Source organism: Apiospora kogelbergensis, assembly GCF_038363985.1.
Source record: "Apiospora kogelbergensis strain CBS 113332 chromosome Unknown utg000001l_segment0_segment0, whole genome shotgun sequence".
NCBI classification, from domain to species: Eukaryota; Fungi; Ascomycota; class Sordariomycetes; order Amphisphaeriales; family Apiosporaceae; genus Apiospora; species Apiospora kogelbergensis.
This window is the reverse complement of record NW_027117418.1, coordinates 4,142,260-4,164,739: the sequence shown is the minus strand read 5'-3', so window position 1 is coordinate 4,164,739 and position 22,480 is coordinate 4,142,260. Positions and strand designations below refer to the sequence as shown.

The 22,480-nt window shown below is 53.9% G+C and overlaps 9 protein-coding genes across 9 annotated transcripts; 5 read left to right on the top strand and 4 right to left on the bottom strand.

Moving 5' to 3' along the window:
- Positions 1 to 439: 439 nt before the first annotated feature.
- Positions 440 to 3,548, bottom strand: PG998_001321 (uncharacterized protein; the record flags this gene model as incomplete). Its single annotated transcript, XM_066868139.1, has 3 exons — positions 440 to 817; positions 979 to 2,904; positions 3,087 to 3,548. The coding sequence occupies 3 exons, from the start codon at positions 3,546 to 3,548 to the stop codon at positions 440 to 442; spliced, it is 2,766 nt and encodes a 921-aa protein (XP_066736554.1).
- A 1,356-nt stretch (positions 3,549 to 4,904) lies between these two features.
- PG998_001320 (uncharacterized protein) lies at positions 4,905 to 6,334 on the top strand (the record flags this gene model as incomplete). Its single annotated transcript, XM_066868138.1, has 2 exons — positions 4,905 to 4,940; positions 5,027 to 6,334. 2 exons carry the CDS (start codon positions 4,905 to 4,907, stop codon positions 6,332 to 6,334), a joined length of 1,344 nt encoding a protein of 447 aa, XP_066736553.1.
- A 1,026-nt stretch (positions 6,335 to 7,360) lies between these two features.
- On the top strand, positions 7,361 to 7,825 carry PG998_001319 (uncharacterized protein; the record flags this gene model as incomplete). The annotated part of the gene is made up of 2 exons (XM_066868137.1): positions 7,361 to 7,562; positions 7,809 to 7,825. The coding sequence occupies 2 exons, from the start codon at positions 7,361 to 7,363 to the stop codon at positions 7,823 to 7,825; spliced, it is 219 nt and encodes a 72-aa protein (XP_066736552.1).
- A 394-nt stretch (positions 7,826 to 8,219) lies between these two features.
- On the top strand, positions 8,220 to 8,668 carry PG998_001318 (uncharacterized protein; the record flags this gene model as incomplete). Its single annotated transcript, XM_066868136.1, has 2 exons — positions 8,220 to 8,336; positions 8,441 to 8,668. 2 exons carry the CDS (start codon positions 8,220 to 8,222, stop codon positions 8,666 to 8,668), a joined length of 345 nt encoding a protein of 114 aa, XP_066736551.1.
- A 952-nt stretch (positions 8,669 to 9,620) lies between these two features.
- On the bottom strand, positions 9,621 to 9,947 carry PG998_001317 (uncharacterized protein; the record flags this gene model as incomplete). Its single annotated transcript, XM_066868135.1, has 1 exon — positions 9,621 to 9,947. One exon carries the CDS (start codon positions 9,945 to 9,947, stop codon positions 9,621 to 9,623), a length of 327 nt encoding a protein of 108 aa, XP_066736550.1.
- A 625-nt stretch (positions 9,948 to 10,572) lies between these two features.
- Positions 10,573 to 11,771, bottom strand: PG998_001316 (dienelactone hydrolase; the record flags this gene model as incomplete). The annotated part of the gene is made up of 4 exons (XM_066868134.1): positions 10,573 to 10,667; positions 10,723 to 11,437; positions 11,542 to 11,561; positions 11,645 to 11,771. 4 exons carry the CDS (start codon positions 11,769 to 11,771, stop codon positions 10,573 to 10,575), a joined length of 957 nt encoding a protein of 318 aa, XP_066736549.1.
- A 791-nt stretch (positions 11,772 to 12,562) lies between these two features.
- On the top strand, positions 12,563 to 14,641 carry PG998_001315 (Replication factor A protein 1; the record flags this gene model as incomplete). The annotated part of the gene is made up of 5 exons (XM_066868133.1): positions 12,563 to 12,609; positions 12,671 to 12,840; positions 12,897 to 12,987; positions 13,043 to 14,488; positions 14,545 to 14,641. 5 exons carry the CDS (start codon positions 12,563 to 12,565, stop codon positions 14,639 to 14,641), a joined length of 1,851 nt encoding a protein of 616 aa, XP_066736548.1.
- Positions 14,642 to 15,170: 529 nt separating this feature from the next.
- On the bottom strand, positions 15,171 to 16,265 carry PG998_001314 (quinone oxidoreductase; the record flags this gene model as incomplete). Its single annotated transcript, XM_066868132.1, has 3 exons — positions 15,171 to 15,980; positions 16,009 to 16,166; positions 16,238 to 16,265. The coding sequence occupies 3 exons, from the start codon at positions 16,263 to 16,265 to the stop codon at positions 15,171 to 15,173; spliced, it is 996 nt and encodes a 331-aa protein (XP_066736547.1).
- A 4,363-nt stretch (positions 16,266 to 20,628) lies between these two features.
- PG998_001313 (uncharacterized protein) lies at positions 20,629 to 21,382 on the top strand (the record flags this gene model as incomplete). Its single annotated transcript, XM_066868131.1, has 3 exons — positions 20,629 to 20,688; positions 20,766 to 21,125; positions 21,188 to 21,382. 3 exons carry the CDS (start codon positions 20,629 to 20,631, stop codon positions 21,380 to 21,382), a joined length of 615 nt encoding a protein of 204 aa, XP_066736546.1.
- Positions 21,383 to 22,480: the final 1,098 nt, after the last annotated feature.

The window sequence follows — 22,480 nt, the reverse complement described above, 5'->3', positions numbered from 1 at the left end:
CACAGATGTAACAAGATGGCGTGAGAATGTCCAAGATGGAAAGCCCAAGCGACAACCCACAGAAAATAAAGGTTAGCAAAGGAAACTGCTATTACCAACGCCGTACCACTTGGTTACGCCAGGCCGTCTGTAACAGCTTGCCTCGCAACATCACGTAAGACATTATTGCCTATTGCTGGGTTCTTGATAATTGGGCAATTACACTGGGTGTAGTGTAACTGGACGACTACGACGCGTGCCACCGCAACGCTGTTGAGCGCAGAAATTAATCAAACCAGCCTCTTGCGTACCTACAAATATCGGCCAATTCAGGACTATAACACAATTACGTACTAAATATTGGATTGGGCGTTTAGGTACTTCAAAGGGCGGCTTCTTTCTGTTGCCCATCCGCTACGCTATCGCCTGAGCTGTGGGTATCATCACACCTACTTATACATCATAACTCGTCCGTATCATCGTCGTCCAAAGGCCAAATGGACGTCCTTGGCAAGGCTCTAGCTGCGACCTTTGGCGGAGACGTTGTCTTCTTGACTTGAGCGCCGTTACCAGGACCATTGCCCAGCAAGGATCCCTGGCCAGCTTGCCTCGCAGTCTTGTTTTCCTTCATTCTAGCCTTCACCTCCTCCATAAAACCATTGGCTGGGTCGTCATCCCCGGATTTCGTATTACCAGGTCGTTGGAGGTGGTCAAGGCGTTGCTTGTAAAAGGTGTCCAAGCAATTGCGGCGCTCTTCTTGTGTCATACTCTCTACAGCTAGGGCGAATTCCGTGGCATTGGGGAAGCCAAACGTTTTCGCCATCGTGCAGAACTGTCGCTGCATGATGTTCTCAGGGGGTTATAGCGAAAAATGGTCGATGTCGTGCCAAGACCCCCATGCTCACTATCAAAGACAGCACGTCCAATGGGACCTGCGTCTTGATTGCCCCCTAATTGTGCCTGTCGAGAGAGTCGATCCTCGATTTTTGATGAACCTACAACCTCCGAGTTCTCGTGTGTATATTCCACGCCAGCTGATGCGAGAATAGCTTGGATTGCATCACTTTTTCGTTTGGCACTCGCCCCTATCTTGGATTCGGGGCGCCTAGCCTGTTCATCCTTCGTTAGCATGGCAGCCAATTGGCTCAAACCCCCGTTGCCATCGTCGCCACCGTCCTCCTGTTTGATGCCCTGGGTATCGTCATCCTCAATTGCTTTTTCCATGTCAATATCCACCAGATTGACACCAGCCTTTGCCTCGGCTATGTTGGTTTTGTTGACAATCTCTCGTAGTACGATCTGATCGCCATGGAAAGCGAGCAAATTGCTGAGACCAAAGATCTCACCCTTACGGTCTTTATCTTGCTGAACGCCTTTGAAGTAGCGCCGTTCATTTGATGCATTGTAACCAATGTTTGCCTGTTGTTGCTTGTATATCTGCCGAGCATATGTAATTTCTTCAATGGTGCCCGCAGAGACCAGTCGGTATACATCCACGTCTCGGACTTGCCCGATTCGATATGCCCGATCCTGGGCTTGTAGATCATATGCCGGGTTCCAGTGGGGATCCATTATGACAACTTTATTGGCCGAAGTGATGTTGAGGCCAACGCCTCCAGCTTTGGTCGATATAAGAAACACGAATTGGTTCGGATCCGAGTTAAAATCATCAACCGTTTGCTGGCGTTCCTCGTAACTTAGGGAGCCGTCAAGGTAACTGACGCTGTAGCTCGTATTGCCGAATAAATGCTGGAGGATCCGAAGCAACCTAACGCTGTGAGAGAAGACCAGCACTTTGTTGCCACTTCCATGCCAAAACCGCAACAGCTTCTTTAGCACCACCCATTTACCACAGAACTCTGGGTCCGACAAACTAAGGAGTGAATCGCGGTTGTTGTACATACTGCGCCAATCGTCAGGCACCGCAGCTTGAAGGTACTTGAGGTCACGCGTCTGCTTAGCGCTTGCCTCGGTATGTTGGGGGATCAACAGAGTAAGATGATTAGATAGCTTTTGTAAGGACATGACGATAGGAAAGACCAATTGTTTCCAAGTGTCCCCGTCGTCATTCACCATGTGGCAACAAAATCCACGTTTGCTGCCCGAGCCGCACTCGCAGGCTTCGTGAGCCGCCTTCACGAATTGAACCAGTGGACTGGTCACGAGGTTTTCGTAGGCTTGCCGCTGAACTTCGGATAGTGGACAGAAAACAACCTTATCGCTCTTTTTCGGCAGTTGATTGGCGATTAGACTTTTCATACGCCGCAGAAAGAATCGAGGCAGAAGATTCTCCTTGAGCATTTTAGCAGTCTTTCTAGCAGTGCTTAACTGTTGTTTCGTCGCATCGTGGGATTGCCCAATAGTGAGGGGCTTGCATATGGTCTGTTTCCATTCCGCCAGGGTGCCCAAGACGCCAGGATTCGTCCAGTTCAGGAGAGTCCAAAGCTCTTCGTATCTATTTTGTATTGCAGTGCCCGTCAAGCCGATGCGACACAGTGCGTTGACCTCGTTCATTGCACGAGTTACCTCGGCCTTGACGTCTTTGATAGAGTGACACTCGTCGGCCACCACCACGTCCCAGGGCACCGAATTCACCTGGTCGCGGTTGTTTTTGTAAGTCGTGTAAGTCGTGATCAGAATTTCTATCCTGCCAGCTCGAGCGCTGTCAAGAACATCTTCTTTGGCGGCGCCGTGGTAGAGGTCAGTGTTCCACCAACCCCAGCGATTCAACTCGTTCTTCCAGTTTTGAGTCAAAGAGCCAGGGCAAATAATCAGGGTACGAGGATACCATCGTTCAGTCGCCCGGCGAAACTTGCGCATTCTCCCGGCATCCCTTTCGTCGGCAGTTTTTCCATAGGCGGCAGTAAGGAATGCGGCGACTTGAACCGTCTTTCCTAATCCCATATCATCGCCGAGTATGCCCCCCTTTGGTAAACAAAGAGCTCATGGAGAAACTCTATTCCTTCGATCTGGTAGTCACGCAAATACTGCGCGATCGACGCGGGAATAACTCCTAGTGTCCCTTTGATCCGGATATCTTTATAGTCCCGACACGGCTGCACGCCACTCCGCGGGTCAAACTGAGGCTTCTCTTCTAATTTTCCCACCTCTTCATCTCCAGAAAACTGTAGGTCACTGTAGTCGGGCGGCAGTCGCAAACCAGCTTCCTTGAGGGCCTCATAACCCTGATCGAAGCTTCGTCTCCGTGACTGTAGATACTGCGGCAAGGACTGCTCAGGCAGAGAGCCATCCAACTCTGGGGACCTGGCACCTTTGCCCGGTACTTCATCCCTTCCTCGATCTTTGCGCGCTGTGGTAGTTGCAGCCAAGCCCTTACCCTTGGTGTTGCGCGAGGCCTTTAACTTTTGACTTTTTCGCCTCTGGAAGGCCTCAAATGTAACATCATCTTCATCGTCCGTCCAGTCGACCTGATCGGTTATTCTGTCGTGAACCTTTCGCTTTTCTAACCGGGCTAGATTGCTAGAGGTGGCGGGAGCAGAGCCAGGTTCCGAATCAGAATCCGTAGTGCAATCACCCGAGATGTCAGTGGTACCCGATCCGCACGCCATGGTTTGGGGATGGGGTGTTGCAGTTCGAGTCCTCAGGTCGAAGCATTGTGAGGATTGAGACAGGCGACTTTCCAAAAGTCTAATTCACCTTCTGTCAAACAAAGGCCGACGCTGACACCGACAACGCGGTTTAGGCAGTCGCGGTGTCACGTGACTGCTGTTAGACATCCGTCCCATTTGCAGGACTCAGAGCTGGGTACGTAGAGAAGAAGAAGAAGAAGAAGAAGAAGAAGAAGAAAAGGAAAACATTGTTCAGCATGTTGAGGATCCCAGTCGTCGATCTGGTAGTCGATCTGGCAGCCTGGTCTGCTGGATCGATCAAGGACCTCCAGTTCAAGGGTTGTGTTTCCGCACCTAGTCTACGTTACAGGCAGTACTACGGGGGGGATTGGAGAGGGCTGGACGGGCCCGCGGAAGGGGTACCTGGGTACATGATTTGGTGATTTGGGGGTGAGCAGTCAGCAGTCAGGCTAGCACTGCAGATTGACGTAAGCACACCCAGTGACGTTTTTCATTCCAGGACCTAGTCCCGCCGTCATCAGGTTCTTTGCACAAAGACCCAACCGGATCGGCACTTTCGGCATGCCTGGCTCTCACCTGAATGTAGACTGGTACTTGTGATTAGGCCTGTGTAATAGCAGTAATAAGGGTAAGATTCATTGGGAAAGTAGCTGAGCCAATGTATGTCATTCCCTTCAGACCGGACGGACGCAGTAGGTAGAGCGGTGGAAAACGAAAGCAGGGCTCAGCTTCATGGGAATCCGTTCGTTGCTTGCTTATTCCCGCTTTGCCTACATACAGCACAAACACAAGCACAAACTCAGCTCCCGACTCAACCATCGCTCTTCTATGTGTCTGCCTGATTCATACGTATTAACGCATCTGTCTACCTGCTTGACTTACGTATTCTAGTCGTAGGCTAAGCCTCGCGTTCAGCGATCTTACCTTGCGCTGCCACGAAGCCACAATATCTGACCCCCAAGCACAAGTGACCGGGGTTGTGCTGAAAGACCGACAGAAGCACTGCCACGGCACCGTCGTCACCCCAAGCCTAGGCGGGCGGGCTCCCAAATTCGACTGCCCCCATTTTGAAGTACTTACAGAGCCCAACCCAACTTGCGCATGCCTTCCATGCCAGCAACCTGCGCAGAGCCATAACAAACTCAACTCTCGCAAGTTTCGGGACGTCGGCCAATCGAGACCACCCCTGCTGCATCATCCCCTCCAACCGACCTTTGCATCTCTACCGCCCGAGTCGTAGGTGTAGTCGCATATTCTCGCGAGCGACGAGCTCGCCCTCGATCTCCTCTCATTGCTACCCCGCCATCCGGCTCCTACTACACAAAATAAGTCAAGATGAGCTTCAAGGGGTTCCAGAAGAGCCTTACCCGGGTGCGTATTGACGACTACATTCATATTTGCCTATGTGACCTTGACCGCGGTTGAACTAACCTTGCGCCGCCGGCGTTGTGTTACAGGCACCGCAACAATTCCGGGCCAAGTTTAACATGGGCGAGCACACCAAAGATGCCGTATACATCGACGCCGAACGTCGATTCCAAGAGATGGAGGACGAGACAAAACGCCTCCATGACGAATCGGAAAAGTATTTCAAGGCCATCAATGGCATGCTCAGCCACCAGATCGAATTCAGTAGAGCCATGACGGAAATTTACAAGCCCATCTCGGGCCGCATGTCCGACCCGGATTCGCTTGTAGTCCACGGCAACCCCGAAGGAATTCGCGCCTGCGAGGAGTACGAGGCCGTGGTCAAGGACCTCCAAGAGTCCCTGAAGCCAGAACTGGAGATGATCGAGGCGCGCGTCATTCGCCCTGCGGACGAGCTCCTCGACGTCATCAAGGCTATCCGGAAAACGGCCGCCAAACGCGACCACAAGCAGCTCGACTACGACCGCCATAGACAAACCCTGAAGAAGCTGCAGGACAAGAAGGACAAGACCGCCAAGGACGAGAAGGCCATGTGGAAGGCCGAGACCGAGGTCGAAAACTCGACACAAGAGTACAACTACTTCAACGATTTGCTCAAGGACGAGCTACCCAAGCTATTTACGCTGGAACGGGAGTTTATCCAGCCTTTGTTTCAATCCTTCTATTACATGCAGCTGAACATTTTCTATACGCTTCACGAGAAAATGCAGAGTTGCGATATTGGGTACTTCGATCTTACTCTCGATATCGAAGAGGCCTTCCAACAGAAGCGTGGCGATATTCAAGAGCAGATAGAGAAGTTGAGCATCGTGAAGTTCAAGACAACCGGGCAGAAGAGGCCGCCAAAATATGGCCGCCCCGCATTGGAAGCTGGCAAGACACCCGCGGCCATCACAGCTGGGCCCTCTTCCACCAATTCGTCCTCGACAGTGCCACAGATAGAATATTCTCAACCAGAGAAAGCCGAAGCCGAACCTGCGGGAGATCATCCTCCCCCTCCCTATTCCGTAACATCGAAGCCCTCATTTGCTTCGCCCATGTCTCCAGCTCTGAAAAGCCCTACATCACCTGGTATGGCGGCCGCCGCGAAAGCGAAAGCGAAACCCCCACCACCGAAGCCCAAGCCCAAGCGACTGGCTGGGGCGGCGACAGGCGCCGAACATGTCACGGCACTGTACGATTACTCGGCACAAGCGGAAGGTGATTTGACTTTCAGGGCAGGCGATGTGATAGAGATTGTCACACGGACGCAAAACGAAAATGAATGGTGGATCGGGAAGCTGAATGGAAAGCAGGGCCAGTTCCCCGGTGAGTATACCCACCCCTCGGTTCGTTGAGACTGCTTCGTTACTAACAATAGACGACTAGGTAACTATGTGAGAGTTGGCTAGAAACCTACTCCTCCTCAACCGCGACAGTCTCGTAGACAAACCACTACATAATGTTGTAATTATCCAAAGTCTTTTTAGGTTGCACTTATAGATAGGGGCATGGGGGGGGGCTACATGACTCAGGTTTCAGATGAGCAGCAACGTTAACTTAGGTCAGCAATACCCAATGAAGTGAATAGTCCATTGGCAACATGAGGAGAAAAGATAGCCTCTGTCTACTTTGTATCTCCTAAGCCAAGCATTATGCCTGTCCCGGTGCCCCTTTTCAAATCTACCAGAATGTGAGCAGTTCGCCGGTTTCCACAAACGCAATCTGAGTTTGCTCTACCCGAACCGAGCATGGTCCCATCTTGTGGTCATACCAGTCGAAGCCCAAGAGCCGAATGAACCTGCCTTCGGACTCCGATCCGAAGGGCATATATGTAGAGGTGTCGCGGGACTGAAGGCTAAGTCTCACTTGGGCCTTTCGTGACCATTGACCGCCATCCATAGACCACGATTCCTTATTTCGACCTTACGCGCCACACTCCAGAAGCCATTTCATCCCATTTTTTACACAACTAACCTGCGACTGGTCGCATGAAGTCCGATCTCGTTCACTAGTACATAACCCAAGGGAGCCGTTATGCTGAGACATCTAAAAGCCGTTGGCAGAAGTGTCTCACTCAAGAACTGGCCAAATAATAGTGAAATTATCTAGGTTCCAAGAATAGCAGAACAAGCTGTGTAGCCGGTTCAATACTGTGTTTGAAAACACTTATCGGGACAAGACAAGACAAGGCAAGACGTGGATCCTGGACCTCGCCTGCGGCAAGTACGGCGTCACCGAGACGGCGCTCAAGCCCCTGCCCGGTAGCGATGGTAACGACGGGTATTATGTGCACCTACGGTTCCGGATAGACCCCGTGGTCAAGTACGACGCGTGCCGGATGCGGAAGGAGGTTTTTTGAGCGCGAGGCGACCAAGGCCGACATGATCAACATCCAGTACAAGCGGCCTGGCCTCAATGAGGTGCGACAGATGATTGCCGAGGGTATAGGAGGCGTCAAGGTGGTGGAAGAGGCGTGGTGGGCAGAGCTGCTGGACGAGGCGCCGAATCTAGTGGTCATGGAGAAGAAGCAAGGTGTCTCGCCTTCATGGCTGTCCGATCGACTCACCCCTGACCTGTCCAGATGTGAGACAGTCATATTTCTTCTTATTATTGGATTATTTATATATAGCCATTTCATTTCAAAAATTCAATCGTGCTTATCCTCCCTGTTCAATTGGCCAACTGGGTCTCACATCGTGGTGGTGTTGCTGTTGTTGTTGTTGTTGTTGATATCGAATCTGTTTATTGTCCATACTGCCCTACACTACCGTCATCACATTGCTGACAGCCTGCAATTATGATATAAGCACCACTTCACAGATCCCCCAGTTTTGATCCCGGTATGACGATTGTCGCAACCGTTTCACTTGGCTTACTCGATCTTGTCCGGTCCACTGTGTGTTTCCATTCCACATTACTAGGAGAGAGGTTGGCTATCAAAACAAGGATCTGGCCACCAAACAAACGGGCCACACTACAACAATGCCTTTGTTCACCGGCCTCATCAGCTTTTCCGGAAGAAAGAGGGCTTAGGCCTGAGAAGGGCTCTTGCGTTCTGAAGGAGGAGGAGGAGAGGTCTTTTATTTAGTTTCTTTGAGCTAGTGTTTCGAATTCACCAGCCATCGCGACATTGGAGACGTCAGCGACATCGATATTAACACGCGGAGTGGCGCGCACCTTCGCCCTGAGATATTGCTCATACTAAAACTCGTTGCAATTGCCGGCGGCAAGAAAAGAAAAATGTCGACCTCGCGGAGAGGTCGTGGGCACGCCCCCAAGGATTCGGGCATCAGCATGGCGGCGAAGCCAGAGCCGGATCTCCTGCCCACGCCGCCGTCATCACAAGACGGCTTCTTCGTATGCGACCGTTGCGCCGAACCTCGGGCAGCCCACCGTCGGCTACTGTACCGGGGAACGTCTTTGCAGTTGTGTGACTACTGCTACCAGCCCCCGGCCGGCAGGAGGTCCGCGACGCCTCCATCGTGTTCGAGATGAAGTGGTGCCGGGAGGGGAACCACGAAGCGCCCGCCGTCAACTTCCGCGACGAGGGCAACTGGAGCTGCTGCCACTGCGCCGACCAGGCCGCCTCGTACCCTCCGAAACCAGGACCTCGGCCGCGTCAGACAGTAGGAGTCCGGCCAGACTCGGACTCTTCCTATGGGGAAAGGGGTGGCGGCTGCGTGCCCTGACTATGAGATGAAGCGGCAGCAGCATCATGACGTTTCACAGGAACAACAGCCACGGCGACAGGAAGAGAGACCGCAGATCCAGTATTATTCCAGCTCGTACAAGCCTCGAGGCTTCGAGAACTCGTCCCGTCCCCCAAAGACGCTGCAGACCTATCACCCACACGTCCGCCCCCCTAACATGGGGAACTACATCATAAAACCCGATACATCATCCATGCCACTGCAGCGGCTAAACCCGAACACGGAAACGAGAGCCCAGCCCCAGCCCCAGCCTAAGTCTTACGCCATCCATGGCAGTCGTACATATCACGACGTACCAAAGCCTACCCCTCAAAAGTTACCGTCGAGAGCTCGGCCCATGTCAGTATCTGGCAATCCCCATGAGCCGCCGCGAGCCACGGTTCTCGATGACATCCTTAAAACAATCCTAGTGCCGCCGCCACCTCCCTCAGAAGTAGTTTCCGCCCAGAGCACAACCAAGGCAAACCCTAAGGCCAAGGCTCATCATTACCACCGTAAACCCCAAGTACAGGAAACCCAACCACAACAAACGCGGCAGCAGCATCAGAAGCACCTTTCGGTTCCTCAAACACCCAAAACTAAACAATACCCAGGCCCCTCGCTGCAGTCTAACACCCAGACCCGCTCCCACCAGAAACCTCCCCAGCAGCAGAAACGCCCAAGGCCCAAGACACAATACGACAAGCCTCCCGCCTCGTCCTCCTGGGAGCTCAAACTCCGTAAGTCGCAGGAGCTGAAAAGGAAGAAGATACTGCAACAGCCCGGCTACGAACACGTGCAACACCGTCTTCTCCAGCCGCAGGCCTCGGCGGAGGAGCAGGCGCGAGCCGACAGCGAGGTGCTGGGTCCGCAGGAGACGTGCCCGGCGTGCCGCAAGCACTACCCGTCCTACAGCGAGCTGATCGAGGCGTACGGGCTCTGCTACGGCTGCTTACGGCGGCACCTGGTCGCGGTGGGCGAGCTCCTCCAGTGTCCCTCGTGCTGCCAGTTGCATAGTCGGGATGACTTCAAGAAACACAACTACGATGGACTCGTAGTCAAGGAACGCACCAAGGAGTGCCGGTACTGCCAGTGGGAGCACCGGCCGGCGGCAAAGCTGAAGAGTGCGGTGATGTGTGGGGCGGATGAGCGGCGTAGAAGGGCTTGATGGAGAGCTAGAAGTCCCCTTCTCGAGGGATGCTAATCCGTCTGCCCATTCGCTTGTCCTAAAAAGACAGTATCGAAGACTTGGTTGGTTATGGAGAGGTGATGTGGCCATTGTGGGCTAAATGACTGTCATGGTAAGTAAAGAACACATAATACAGATGAAGGCACTTGAAATCTAGAAATGGTGGCACTGAAAAGAGAAAAAGGGGCAAGGCTACGATGGGACGACTAGAAGCGATGATGGATCACGAACTGTCCAACTTAAGTAGATGCTGTTTTCGGCTTCAACTAACGAATATAACGACTTTATGATACGTTTTCTTAATGATTGTTATTCGCGGACGATTTCCTTTATTCCTTAGTTTGATGAGTATGGTGCTGTACCAAATACCTTCAATCCTAGCGGTTGAAGAATTGGTTACCCACCCCCGAGTTTGGCGTATTGTAAAGCCCGGCCAGCGATTGAGTGTATTCCGTAAGATTCAACGGGTTGACATTGCCTGCGTCTAGTGTACGGCTTATGAGTATGAGACTTGAGTTTCATGAGGATTAGTCGCATGTGTTAGTTACCAGGAGCTGTCGGCATTCGCATACCCTCTTTCAGGAGACAGGGCCGCATTTCATTCCAGCCACACCATAGATAGCCACATGTCCCATCGTTGTGTCTTGGAAACCCTTTGACCTAAACGCCGGCTGGTACACAATCCCTCCATACAATAACGGCCACCGAGCTACGGTTAGTGTTCCTTGAGCCATTTCAACATCTGCACATGCGCGGTAGCTTGTGCGTCCTTGATATGAGCGTCCTCGTAATCACCAAAGACAGCAAAACCTGCGATAAGTAAGTCAGTTTTGTCAACCGCCAACATAGGCCCCCAAGTACTAACCATGTGGAACTCCGGGATAAACCTGGACTTCGTGCTCCAGGTTGGCCTTGGACATCAGATCTTCGCCCTTCGTCCTGACCTCATCGGGGAACATAGGATCACTCTCTACGCAGACGAGACTGACAGGCTGCTTGAGTCCTTCAAAGTCGCTCGGGGAGACCAGAGTCGCGTGAGCCAAAGCGCCGGCCTTGATGAAGGGACCCTTGGAGGGCAAGCCAGCTCCCTCGCCGGCCTCTTCGTCTGCGGGCTTCTGGGCCCCCGACCAGCCCGACTGTGCCGGAGTGCGCTCGGCCGCCAGCAGCAGGATATAACGGGCGCCAAAGCAGTAACCCACGGCATAGACGCCATCGCCCGCGGCCACGGCGTCGGCGAACTCGGACTTGCAGGCGTCGATTACCTTTTCGAGCAGCGGCATGACCTTCTCTTCGGTGTGGCGCGCCAGCCACATGTCGATCATGAAGGACTTGGCGGTCTCGACAGCTTTCAGCTTGAAGTTGTCAAGGAAGGAGGTCGAGGCCTCGGCCTCGGGCAAGGCGGCCGAGTTGGGAGCCGGATCGCCGCCGAACATGTCGGGCATGACGACCACGAAGCCCTCGTCGGCGAACTTGTCGGACTGGATCTGGTTGTTGGCCGACTGCAGGCCGGTGCCGCCCGTCAGGAGCAGCAGGAGTTTCGCGGGGGATGCGGGATACGAGGCGGGCTTGGAGATGTAGGCCTAGTTGTTCCGAAAAGGGGGGGTATCAAATTAGCTAGGCCAGCACATTTGCGACTGCTTCTTGGGACTCTTTACGTCGACGTCGCCGAGTTTGCGGATCTCACCCCGGGGGCCTCGCCGGCAGCTGCAAGTGATACAAGCGTTAGTAATCCATCCAAGCCAGTGGACGTTTTGCCAAAGGTAGGGAGGTGTTGGAGCCAAGCATACGAGTTGGCCTGTCGGTGGTGCAGTGCTCTCCCATGGTAGGGCCTGTTTGGGCAGGCGTATCGCCAGGGATGATGGTTTCGTTCGCATCGCTCTCCGGGGCTTTCGTAGCTAACTCGGGCTCCGACATGATGATCTTTCAAAAGCAGGAAGTGCCTTTTTTTGCGTTCGGGCTGTGAAGTAAAATGAATATGCGGAAATCAGGCTTGCTTAGATGTCGCAGTGCAAAACAAGTAGGCTCGCGGAATGGAACGTTTGAGGGGAGTGCCTGTAAATGTGAGTATGCACGATCCCAAATGTCGCGGGGTGACGTCGAGGCTTTACTTTGCCCAAGTCAACATTAACATTCCTACTAAAAAAAAGTGGCTACTGCGCTCAACATGTACGTTCTTTAAATACTATTGGAGTGCATGCATTGAGAACACACCCTACAAGACGTACACATTGTACCATTTGCCCACTCGGTTATCCATGGGCACTGCGCTGTACTTGAACAGCGCCGCGGGGCCGCATCATGCTCGATTCGAATGCCCCGCGCGTTGGGTGGTGCCTGGCCTAGCGGAGAGGAAGGATGAGCTGGCGGGCCTCAGCTGGCAAAGTAGGCAGAAAGCGCCCCCTGCCACCTGTCACTTACTACCTGCCACCTGCAGTCTGCCGTCTGCAGTCTGCCGTCTGCCGTCTGCCCTCCATGGGCAAAACCACTTAAGCAATTGCACCACGAACCTTGCCCCCGTCGCGTCTGGCTGTCGCGTCTCGTTCCTCTCTCAACTTTTGGCGTCTAGACAAGACCCGAAACGAAAACACCACTCATCCGGCCTCTGGACGTTGCAAAGCGGAACACTTTCTTGCATTTACCAGCTAGGCTTTCGTCAACGCCTGTCTTTGATCGACCCTTCTTGATAACCAGATCACTACTTCACAATGTCTGTTGCCGAGGCCAAATCGGCCATAACGCAGGGCGCCTTAGAGTATGACCACCCTCTCCCTCCTGCGCTCACTCACAGCTATGAACTAACCACGTCGCTGCAGGGCCGTCTTCGATGATGCTGCGAATGTTGACCAGCGCTTCCCAGTCCCTGTCTTGCAATGCCTTCAGATCAAGCCCTTGGCTGCCCAGCCCGCAGGTGGAGCTAACGTCGAACGTTACCGAGTTGTCCTCAGCGACGTGCGAAACTATGTCCAGTGCATGCTCGCAACACGTACGTCATATATGCCCTCAGCTGGAGTGCCGCTCGCCATGCTGACAACCAAATAGAAGCAAACCACGTAATACACGACAACCAACTGGTCCGAGGATGTATTGTACGGGTCAAGTCTTACCAGGCCAATTCCGTGAAGGGCAAGAAGTAAACAATGTCCCACTACCCACGCCCTCATACCTGTGCTAATATATTTACGCAGCATCCTAATTATTCTTGACCTTGATGTCGCCGACAATCTCGGAATCCACGATCGTATCGGCGAGCCTGTCGCCTTTGAATCCAAGCCGGCCCAAGACCCCAATACAACGATTGGTGGTTCCGGCTTCTACGGTGCCAAATCCGAATCCCCTGCGGTCAAGTCAGAGCCCCTTCCCTCCCGAAGTGCGCCCCAGAAGGCTGGTGCGGCAAGCAACGGTGGTGCTGTCATCTTACCCATCGAAGCCCTCTCCCCTTATTCTCACAAATGGACCATCAAGGCTCGAGTTTCCGCCAAGTCAGACATCAAGACGTGGCAAAAGGCTTCTGGAGAAGGGAAGCTCTTCTCGGTCAATTTCCTCGACGAGAGCGGTGAGATCAAGGCAACCGGATTCAACGAGCAATGCGATCAATATTACGACATGCTGCAGGAGGGCGGCGTCTATTATATCAGCAACCCCTGCCGTGTGCAATTCGCCAAGAAGCAGTTCAGCAATCTTCCCAACGACTACGAGCTCACATTCGAGCGTGACACGGTCATCCAGAAGGCCGAGGACACCTCCAACGTGCCCCAAGTGCGTTACAATTTTGTCAACATCCAAGCTCTCCAGGAAATCGAGAAGGATAGCACCATCGATATTGTCGGTGTTCTGAAGGAAGTTGGCGACGTGAACCAGATCGTCTCGAAAACCACACAGAAGCCGTATGATAAGCGAGAACTCACCTTGGTAGACGACTCGCAGTTCTCCGTGCGCGTTACCATCTGGGGCAAGTCTGCAACCGCCTTCGATAGCCAACCCGAGTCGGTGGTGGCTTTCAAGGGTGTGAAAGTATCTGATTTCGGGGGCCGCTCGCTGTCGCTTTTATCTTCAGGTACCATGGCTGTGGACCCCGATATTGAAGAGGCACACCGCCTCAAGGGCTGGTACGACTCCCAAGGAGCCAGCGGAAGCTTCAACACACACAACAACTTATCGTCCATGGGCGCGGCAACAGGTCGTCAGGATCAAACCAAGACCATCTTGCAAGTTAAAGAAGAGGGCCTCGGCATGGACAACCCGAGCGGCGACTACTTCAACCTGAAGGCAACTGCTGCCTACATCCGCCAGGAGAATTTCTGCTATCCTGCCTGTATGAATTCAGATTGCAACAAGAAGGTCATCGACCAAGGCGACGGTACATGGCGATGTGAAAAGTGCCAGGCCGACCACCCCCGACCCGAATACCGCTACATCATGAGCATCAACGTCAACGATCATACGGGCCAACTTTGGCTCAGTTGCTTTGATGATACCAGTCGTATTATCATGAATGGCATGACAGCCGACCAGGCCATGGAGTTGAAGGAGAACGACGAACCTGCTCTGGTTTCCAAGTTCGAGGCTGCCAACTACACAAAGCTCAACTTCCGTGTGCGAGCAAAGATGGATACATACGGAGATAACGCGAAGTAAGTCACTGACAACCTGCGTGAAACCGTCCAGCAGCTAACGTGCCACCTATCAGGATACGATACCAAGTGATGGGCGCGACACCGCTAGACTATAAGTCGGAGGCCTTGAAGTTGGCAGAAATGATCAAGCAGTTTGATATCAGCTCATGATCGGGTGTTAGATACCTTATGGTGCGCTTTCTAGACGGAGTCTGAGCAAGCTACAATTGCACGCATTGCCCCTTCAAGTTATGTCTAGAAGACTAACTGGCAAGGCAGTTAACCAATCTCAAGAGGGAGGTCTGAGGAGCCATGGAGATGATACGAGTTTTGGTCAGCATACATTGTGGATGGATGACGAAGCACAAGTAGAACAGAGCTCAAATGATCATGTCTATGGTGTATATGATATATATTCCGTAGAGGCAGATGAAACGGTAATGAGATAAGATAAAGACACGTCCATGGCCAACCCCGAATCTCGAATGCTTACTGGGGTGATGAATTGTTCGATGCTGATGATATGATGGTATACAAATAGCCTATTTGCACCCTTCCCTATATGTTACCCAACTGATACATCACCGACGGCGAGCAAATAGGTTCAACAGTGAGTTAACTCTCAAGTCTGATTTCACAAGCCCATCATCATTAGGAAAAGGATCCACGACGGAAAACGGTAGGTCCTGGCTATTCTATTTCACGAGATGGTGCAGATAATCTTGCCCGTGATGGAGTTGCTCTCCATCAGCTCGTGCCCCTTGACGATGTCCTCCCAGGGCAGGACGGTGTCGATCAGGACCTTGAGCGCGCCGCCCTCCTTGAAGTGGGGAATGTATTCGGCCAGCTTGTCGCGCAGGCGCGCCTGGTAGTCGGGCTCGCGGCTGCGGAGCGTGCTGCCCTCGATGCGGACGCGCTTGAAGAGCAAGGGGCCGATGTTGACATCGGCCGGCAGGACGGACCCGCCCATCTGGCCCAGGGAGACCCAGCGGCAGTCGCGACCCGCCACGTTAAGGTTGCGCTGGAAGTAGGGCGCGCCGATGAAGTCGACGATGAGGTCAACGCCCTTGCCGCCCGTCGCCTCGAGGATCCGCCGGTCCCAGTCCTCGGTCGTCTTATAGTTGTAGGCCGAGGTGGCGCCCAGTTTGGTCTCGATGAAACGGCACTTCTCGTCGGTGCCGGCCGTCGCGAAGACGTTGGCCGCGCCCGCGTCCCGGCTCAGCTGGATGCCGGCGATGGAGACGCCCGAGGCGCCTGCGTGCCAGAGCACGGATTTGCCGGCGCCGGCGAATTCGCCCACCAGGTGTAGCGCCTGCGTCGCCGTGATCCAGGTCTCGGGGATGGCGGCCGCCTGCTCCCAGGATAGGTGGTCGGGCTTGCGCAGCAGCATCTTGGACGAGACGGCGATGTACTCGGCGTAGGCGCCGCCGTAGGCGAGGCCAAACACGGCGTCACCCACCTTGAAGCCGCCGTGGTCGCCGACACCCAGCGACTCGACGGTGCCCGAGAACTCGACGCCGAGCGTCAGCGGCGCCTGCGGGGGGCAGCGGGTACTTGCCCTCGCGCTGCAGCAGATCCATGCGGTTGAGGCCGAAGGCCTTAATCTTGACCAGGGCGTCACCTTCCTTAGGCTGCGGCACGGGTGTGGCGTCATTGATGAAGAGGGCGGAGGCCGGGCCCTTGCCGCCTTTGATGTCTGGCAGAGCTCAGGGTGTTAGAAATGGAACGAAAGAAAAGGAGCTCGGGTATGCGAGGGTTGTTGCTCACCAACAGCCCTCATGTTGGAAGGTGCCATCTTTCTTTTCTTGGTTGCCGTGTTAAAAGACAGTGTTGTAGGACAAGGTTGTATCAGCCAAGACCGGGATGAGAATATGCTTGTTTAATAATAAATATGACGGGAATGTGTCTCGGTCGCTGCGTCCCGTTCTGTTTCACGCCCACGAGATAGAGAGCAATACCGAACAAGGCCGAGTGGTTGTATGATGCTGACCAACTCGATATAATCCCCGACGTCACTACTGCAGCTCTGTTCGGCGACACGCTCTGAAGACGCGGGGTTGCGACCGGGAGGGTCCACGAAAGGAGAAGCTAAGGGTCTACTAACGCCCGAAGACTCCGTCTCGATGCTGTTCGCCAACGCACCCCAAAAGTCTTTCACGCTGCCAGTCCACATTCTAGGAATCATCTTCCAAACCTTGTCGAGATACCCCACGGTATATCGATGGATGCCTAGGGTATATCTCGGATGGTTGCTTGAGCTGAAAGACTCTACTCACACCTGCATGGGCCAGAACTCGTCGTGGAACGAGGCACAGGCGCAGGTCTTGCCGGAGTCTTCATGCGCTGCCTCACGGGCTCGTCGTGCTATAGTAGATATAAGGTTTGCCGGTCCGTCCGAAGGGATTACAGTGCAGTACACATCACATACGTTTCCAGATGATGGCAGTTTCGACATCCTCATTCATGGCAACGGCCCTTAGTCTCACCAGAGCACCTCATGTGTCCAGTAACAATGGCCCCCTTGCGCGATAGTGGGAGCTTGCGTCTGTCTCAGATGGGGTGCAGCGGCCGTAACCCGAAAGCTAATACGAACCGCAGGGAGTGGGAACGAGCTTCAGTTGCACAAGCTTAAGGTTATATGGTTGTCTCGGAATTCGTTGCTGGATGGGGGTGTCGGACGCACTTATGGGCTTGCCAAACAGCCCATCCTAGAACATGTACGCAGTTCTGCCGACACATACAGAGGCACTCGAAGTCAGAACAATCACTTTGTAAGTCCCGGGTATGGGTAGCGGTTGGGGCTGGCGTTGAGACGCAGTAGTCGCACAACAGGTTGTTCTGTCGCAGCAATCGGCTTTCGAGGGCAACCGTATGCGCGGTCTGTTGTTCGAGTTCGTGTGCACGTGTTGGTGGAAGGGAGTGTCGTACACCTGGGCCTGGGAGTGTGCGCTGTTGGCATATTCTCCCATCAGATCACGCCTCAGCAGCAACAAAGATTCGCGTACGAAGCAGCTTGCCTGGGACGAACAAGACTTGGGAGACGGAGACAGGAGTCGCGTTGTTTTGGTAGAGGTGTTGCACCTATCGTGTCGTATGCCTCATTTACCCAGCTGGGGACGATCTTGTTCTTTGGGTAATAGGCTATCTTGTGGAAATTGATCAATTGCCAAATGCGACCCGGCAGGCTCCGCTATGGGTCGATATTTGTAGCTGATAGGGATTCTAGGCTCTCGGCTTTTGGGATGGGATGACTAGATGGGCTGCTGGGTTTCGTGGAAGCGGTCGTCAATACCCCATTGGGTCTGGCAGGGGCCGGGCTATCATGCGTGCATGAACGGTCGACTGTACTACGAGCCGAGAATCAAGACGAGAATGGCCTATTGCGGTTGGCCAGCCATTCACCATTGTTGTGGTTGCTACACAGTATCAGGGGGTTAGTTCCATTATTAGTAGACATCTAGACATTCGCATGTGAGCTGAGGAGCGAAAGCGGTAGCCGGGCATGGTCATGACTGATGGCCGGCGAACGCATTCGGCAAGGGATGAGGGGGGGGCATTTTTCTTCAACGGTGGATCACATCTCCCCTAGAATATCGCTATCGCGATCGATGATCCCATCCTCATTAGGGAGAGGAATTGGTCCATAATCGCAATAGCTCCCAGGTCGAGACCACGACGATCACGCCCTAAACACGACGGTGGCAGGAGAGGAGGAGTTCTGTCGAAGCTGTCGACAAGACAGGCTCGATAGCGGGAATCGGGGCTCCATGGCACATGGGACGGCTGGCAATGGCCGTCCATGGGAAGGACGAGATGGCCTCTTGGCACACTAGAGGTATGCTGGTATGTATGTACATACATACATAGGCGGACTGGCGGACTGGCGGACTGGCGGTAGGGGAAAAGTAGAGACTGGTCGGTGTGACTGGGTGACTGGGCGACTGGGTGACTGGGCGACGGGGCGACGGGGGTGACTGGCTCCCCGGCATCCCCATGCAAAAGTCGATATTTACCAGCTCCCAGCTAGCCAAAGGCCTAGGATGCTTTAAGGCCTTGCCCCATATCGACGCCTCAATAGATTATGTGCTGGAGGCCAAGGTGCAATTAGGTGCAATAAAGCAAATACGAGCAAAAAGCTTTGGGATTATGGAAATGCCAACACCATGGCGATCCACACTCCCAATCCACACCGACAACAACGTTGCGGAGAATCAACCCAGGCCCGCTTGTTTCCGTCCATGTCAATGGAGGCGAGGGGACATTTTGCACATCGAGCACGACAGCGGCCAAGCCAATCTCGCTACGCGGGTCATCCGATCGAGGAGGCCCTTAACATCCACGACCTGTCGCAAGCGTCGCTGCAGGCGGCAAGATCGACTTGCATAGTACTGGTAATCGCAGTGCTGTACCTGCCGTTCGTTTTGCCCGTTCCGCTGCTGCTCGTGCCGCCTGCCAACCGCTAATACTCAGGGCGGCGTCGGTCCGCTGCTCCAAATAGAAAGCCAGCAGCGTGACACCACTGACAGCGACTTGTGCCCTGGCCAATTGCAAGCCTTGCTGGGCAGGTGACCCTGGTCGATACGTCGCCGCTATACGAACGGGCAATTCACCCTGTACACATACTCGTATTACTCCGGCCACCTAGAACAGTGCCAGCCAATTTGGGGCATAAGCAACGGGGCTACGTGATGCGAATCTGTTCCTGCAGCAGCGTAACTGTGCGCTGACAGGCGGCATCGTTGATGCATCAGCCAATAGCCAACTCAATTGGATCAGCTGGGTTACTGCCAAAATATCATTAACATGGGATGACACGAGGCCGGGCATGGCCGGCCGCGGGGAATCCGAACTTGACGGATTTCCAGAACGTTTTTGGCGACTTCAAACCCACGAGCATAGCCACTGCCTCCATGCTGATATCCTAGCAGTCAATGCTGGCCGACTGACTATCTGCCATACGACGGAACAGAGACGCCAAACGCACGCTACTTGGTGCGCAGAAAATTACCACGACGTGCATGTATTTACAGCCAGCCATGACAGTGCGGTACTCAGTACTGCTGACGGAGAAACCAAGGAAAAGACAGACCAGTGGCGCTGTAATTTCCCAGACCCCTGCTGCAGCTGCGAAAGGCTGTACCTTGCAGTAGTAGATTGGACGCCGACGAGCCGCCATCGCTCCCCTCGTCACCTACCAAGCCTATCACCAGAGAAGAGACGATGGAAGCAGAGAAAGAAAAGAAGAAAAAACTTCTCTCCTCAACTCGATCAAATCCAGGGGGAAGGGGACGCAGCTGCAATGGCCGCTGATTCTGCCACTACCGCTGGGGCCTTTTGGCCCAATTGGAAGTCGAATGCCGTTATATTGCGGATACCAAAAATACCTGCCGCCCTGTTCGTTGCTCTTCTTTGCCCGTCTCTGCCCCCTTTCTGGCTCCCTGCTCAGTTGCCTCGCCCGCCACGCTTCCCAAGAGCGTGGAGCACTCAGCTAATAGTATCGCACATACATACAGGTTTAAACGGAGCCATGTGTACTTGCATCTAGTAGCGGCGAATCCACCCACCCCCTGATTTGTGATGGAATTGACAGCGCCGTCAATGCGCAATCAGCGCGCTCGCCCAGTACTCGCCCCCCTCTACCCCCGTCCCATGTCGGGTTCTGGAAGGCCCTGCCTTTTTGATTCGATCGCAAAGCGAAATAAGCTGGGATGAAAAGGCTGTCGCCGCTGTTGCGGATCCCGGCTAGTCAGCATAGTGGAAAAGAAAAGGGAATGAGCATGGGTGGCACTGAGGCACTGAGGCACTGACAGGAACACGACCTTCTTGCGTCGTGTGGGTTGGGGGTGTGGGCGAGGGTGAGAGGAGTGAGTACGAGTGTGAGCGTGAGCGTGAGCGCTCACACCGGCGAACCGCCCCCATGTCTTGACTTAGTCTCCCATGTCGGCTACTCTGTATATAAGTCGCGTCTCTCCATGGCAGACATCTTCTTCTTTCCTTTCCCTCCTCACCCACACACGCTCACTAGCAAACAAACCCTGACTTTTCAGTCACATTCATTCGTTATAAGCATACCTAATTTGCTCTAACTACCTAATAATCCTCACGACAATCCAACCACTCTTCCCCGAGTAACTTAATACCCCGACAAATCAGTCAAGATGCAGTACTCTTTCGCCCTTGCCGCCCTCGCCGCCGTCGGCGCCAACGCCGCCTACCAGGTTGAGGCCCCCCTGCTGCCGCCAGCTCCAGCTCTGCTGTTGTTGCCTCCAGCTCGGCCGTCGCCTCCAGCTCGCAGGCCTACCCCGTTGCCCCTTCGGCCAAGAGCAGCACCGCCGCTGTCAGCACCACCCCCGCCGCCAGCCAGAGCACCCCCGCTGCCGCCACCTACCCCGTCGTGGCCACCGGCAACGGCACCACCATCTCCAGCCAGGTCGTCAAGTACACCACTGAGGTCGTCAACCAGTACACCACCTACTGCCCCGGCCCCACCCAGATCACCTACGGCACCAAGACCTACACCGTCACTGCCCCTACCACTCTGACCATCACCGACTGCCCTTGCACCGTCAGCAAGCCCGTCTTCACCACCTCGGCTGTCAAGTGCTCCACCTGCACCGGCTCGCCCGCTGTCCCCTCCAGCGGTGTTCCCGTTCCCGTAAGTTTGCTGCTCCCCGGCGCCCTTCTGTTGACATGGCCAATACTAACTCGACATCCCAGCCTCCCACCTACGGCAACGCCACCATGCCCGGTGTCCCCGCCGTCCCTGGCAAGCCCACCACTGCTGCCCCTGCCCCGACCGGCGGCTACCCCACCAAGGCCACCACCCCTGGTGCTCCCGTCCCCACTGCCGGTGCTGGCAAGGTCGCCGCCTTCGGTGGTCTCGCCGGTCTTCTGGCCCTCGTTGCTCTGTAAACAAACCTCAGCTTGCTTTCGCATTCACGTCTAGCTCACGATTTCTCTTTTTCGATAATACCTTAATTCGTGGGATGATACGCCCCTTTACGACGGGAAAGCAGTGTGGTTGGTTTTCAGGGTTTGGTGTGGTTTAGAGTGTTTGGGAGTATAACGGCAACAATACGGTGTTCTTCCTCGCATTGCCACGGCATGCAGGACTTCATCTTGATTCTTGTAATTTTTTGTCTCGGTCTTGAGATAACCCTTACAAATCTCGCCCACAGAGGATTTACAATGTGTGCGGTCCCCTAGGACCATTGGGATGGACAGTGGAGGATGGCATCTCTTTCTACGATTTCTTGCCGCTAATAATCTTTTCGATAGAGGTCTCTATGGGAAAGAGGGCGCCGCCTCTGGCAATATCAATCCATCACAATTATTCCAATACCTCCATGTTATTACCCCTTGTTTGTTCTCGTGCTCTGCCGGCTTCTCTTTCTTGTACAAACTTGAGAGTTGTCCCCGATCCCTTTTGTCAATATGTAACGGCAGAGCCGAGTGTTTAGAAAAAGCTGGATGTTTTATCGGTCTTTGGTTAAGTCATTAATTACTGCTGATGTTGGCGAGCCTTCATGTACTTTAACTTTACTATAGCTATCAAAGGCAAAGTCAGCATTTGCCAGGAAGACCGAGTTTTGGTCTGGCACCCGAAAACCTTATTTTCCTTATGGTCTCCTCGTGTACGTGCATGCCTGTGTACTCTTCCGAGCTACGTGAAATCTCACACGTTCGATCGTTTCTGAATCTAAATGGGAGCACAACAGCAGACATGGTGTGCGGACCAGGACCAGGACCTGCCGTCCCATCTACTTGGGATGGCACGGAAAATCTACAATCTACGATGCTTGATAAACATAGGGTTTCCTGCAGGAAGCTGCCGTCCGACGCGACGGGTGCGGTATCCAGCCGTTTGTTGTTTATTTTCCATTGTGTCGGTGTCTAAGTCCGGTTGGAAGGTTTCTCTTCCTTGTTTTCTTTTTTGGAACTGGTCGGGTCGGACGTTTTCTATCGCTCGTGGCGTTTGTCTCGCACATAAGTTGAAACCGCCTTACATAC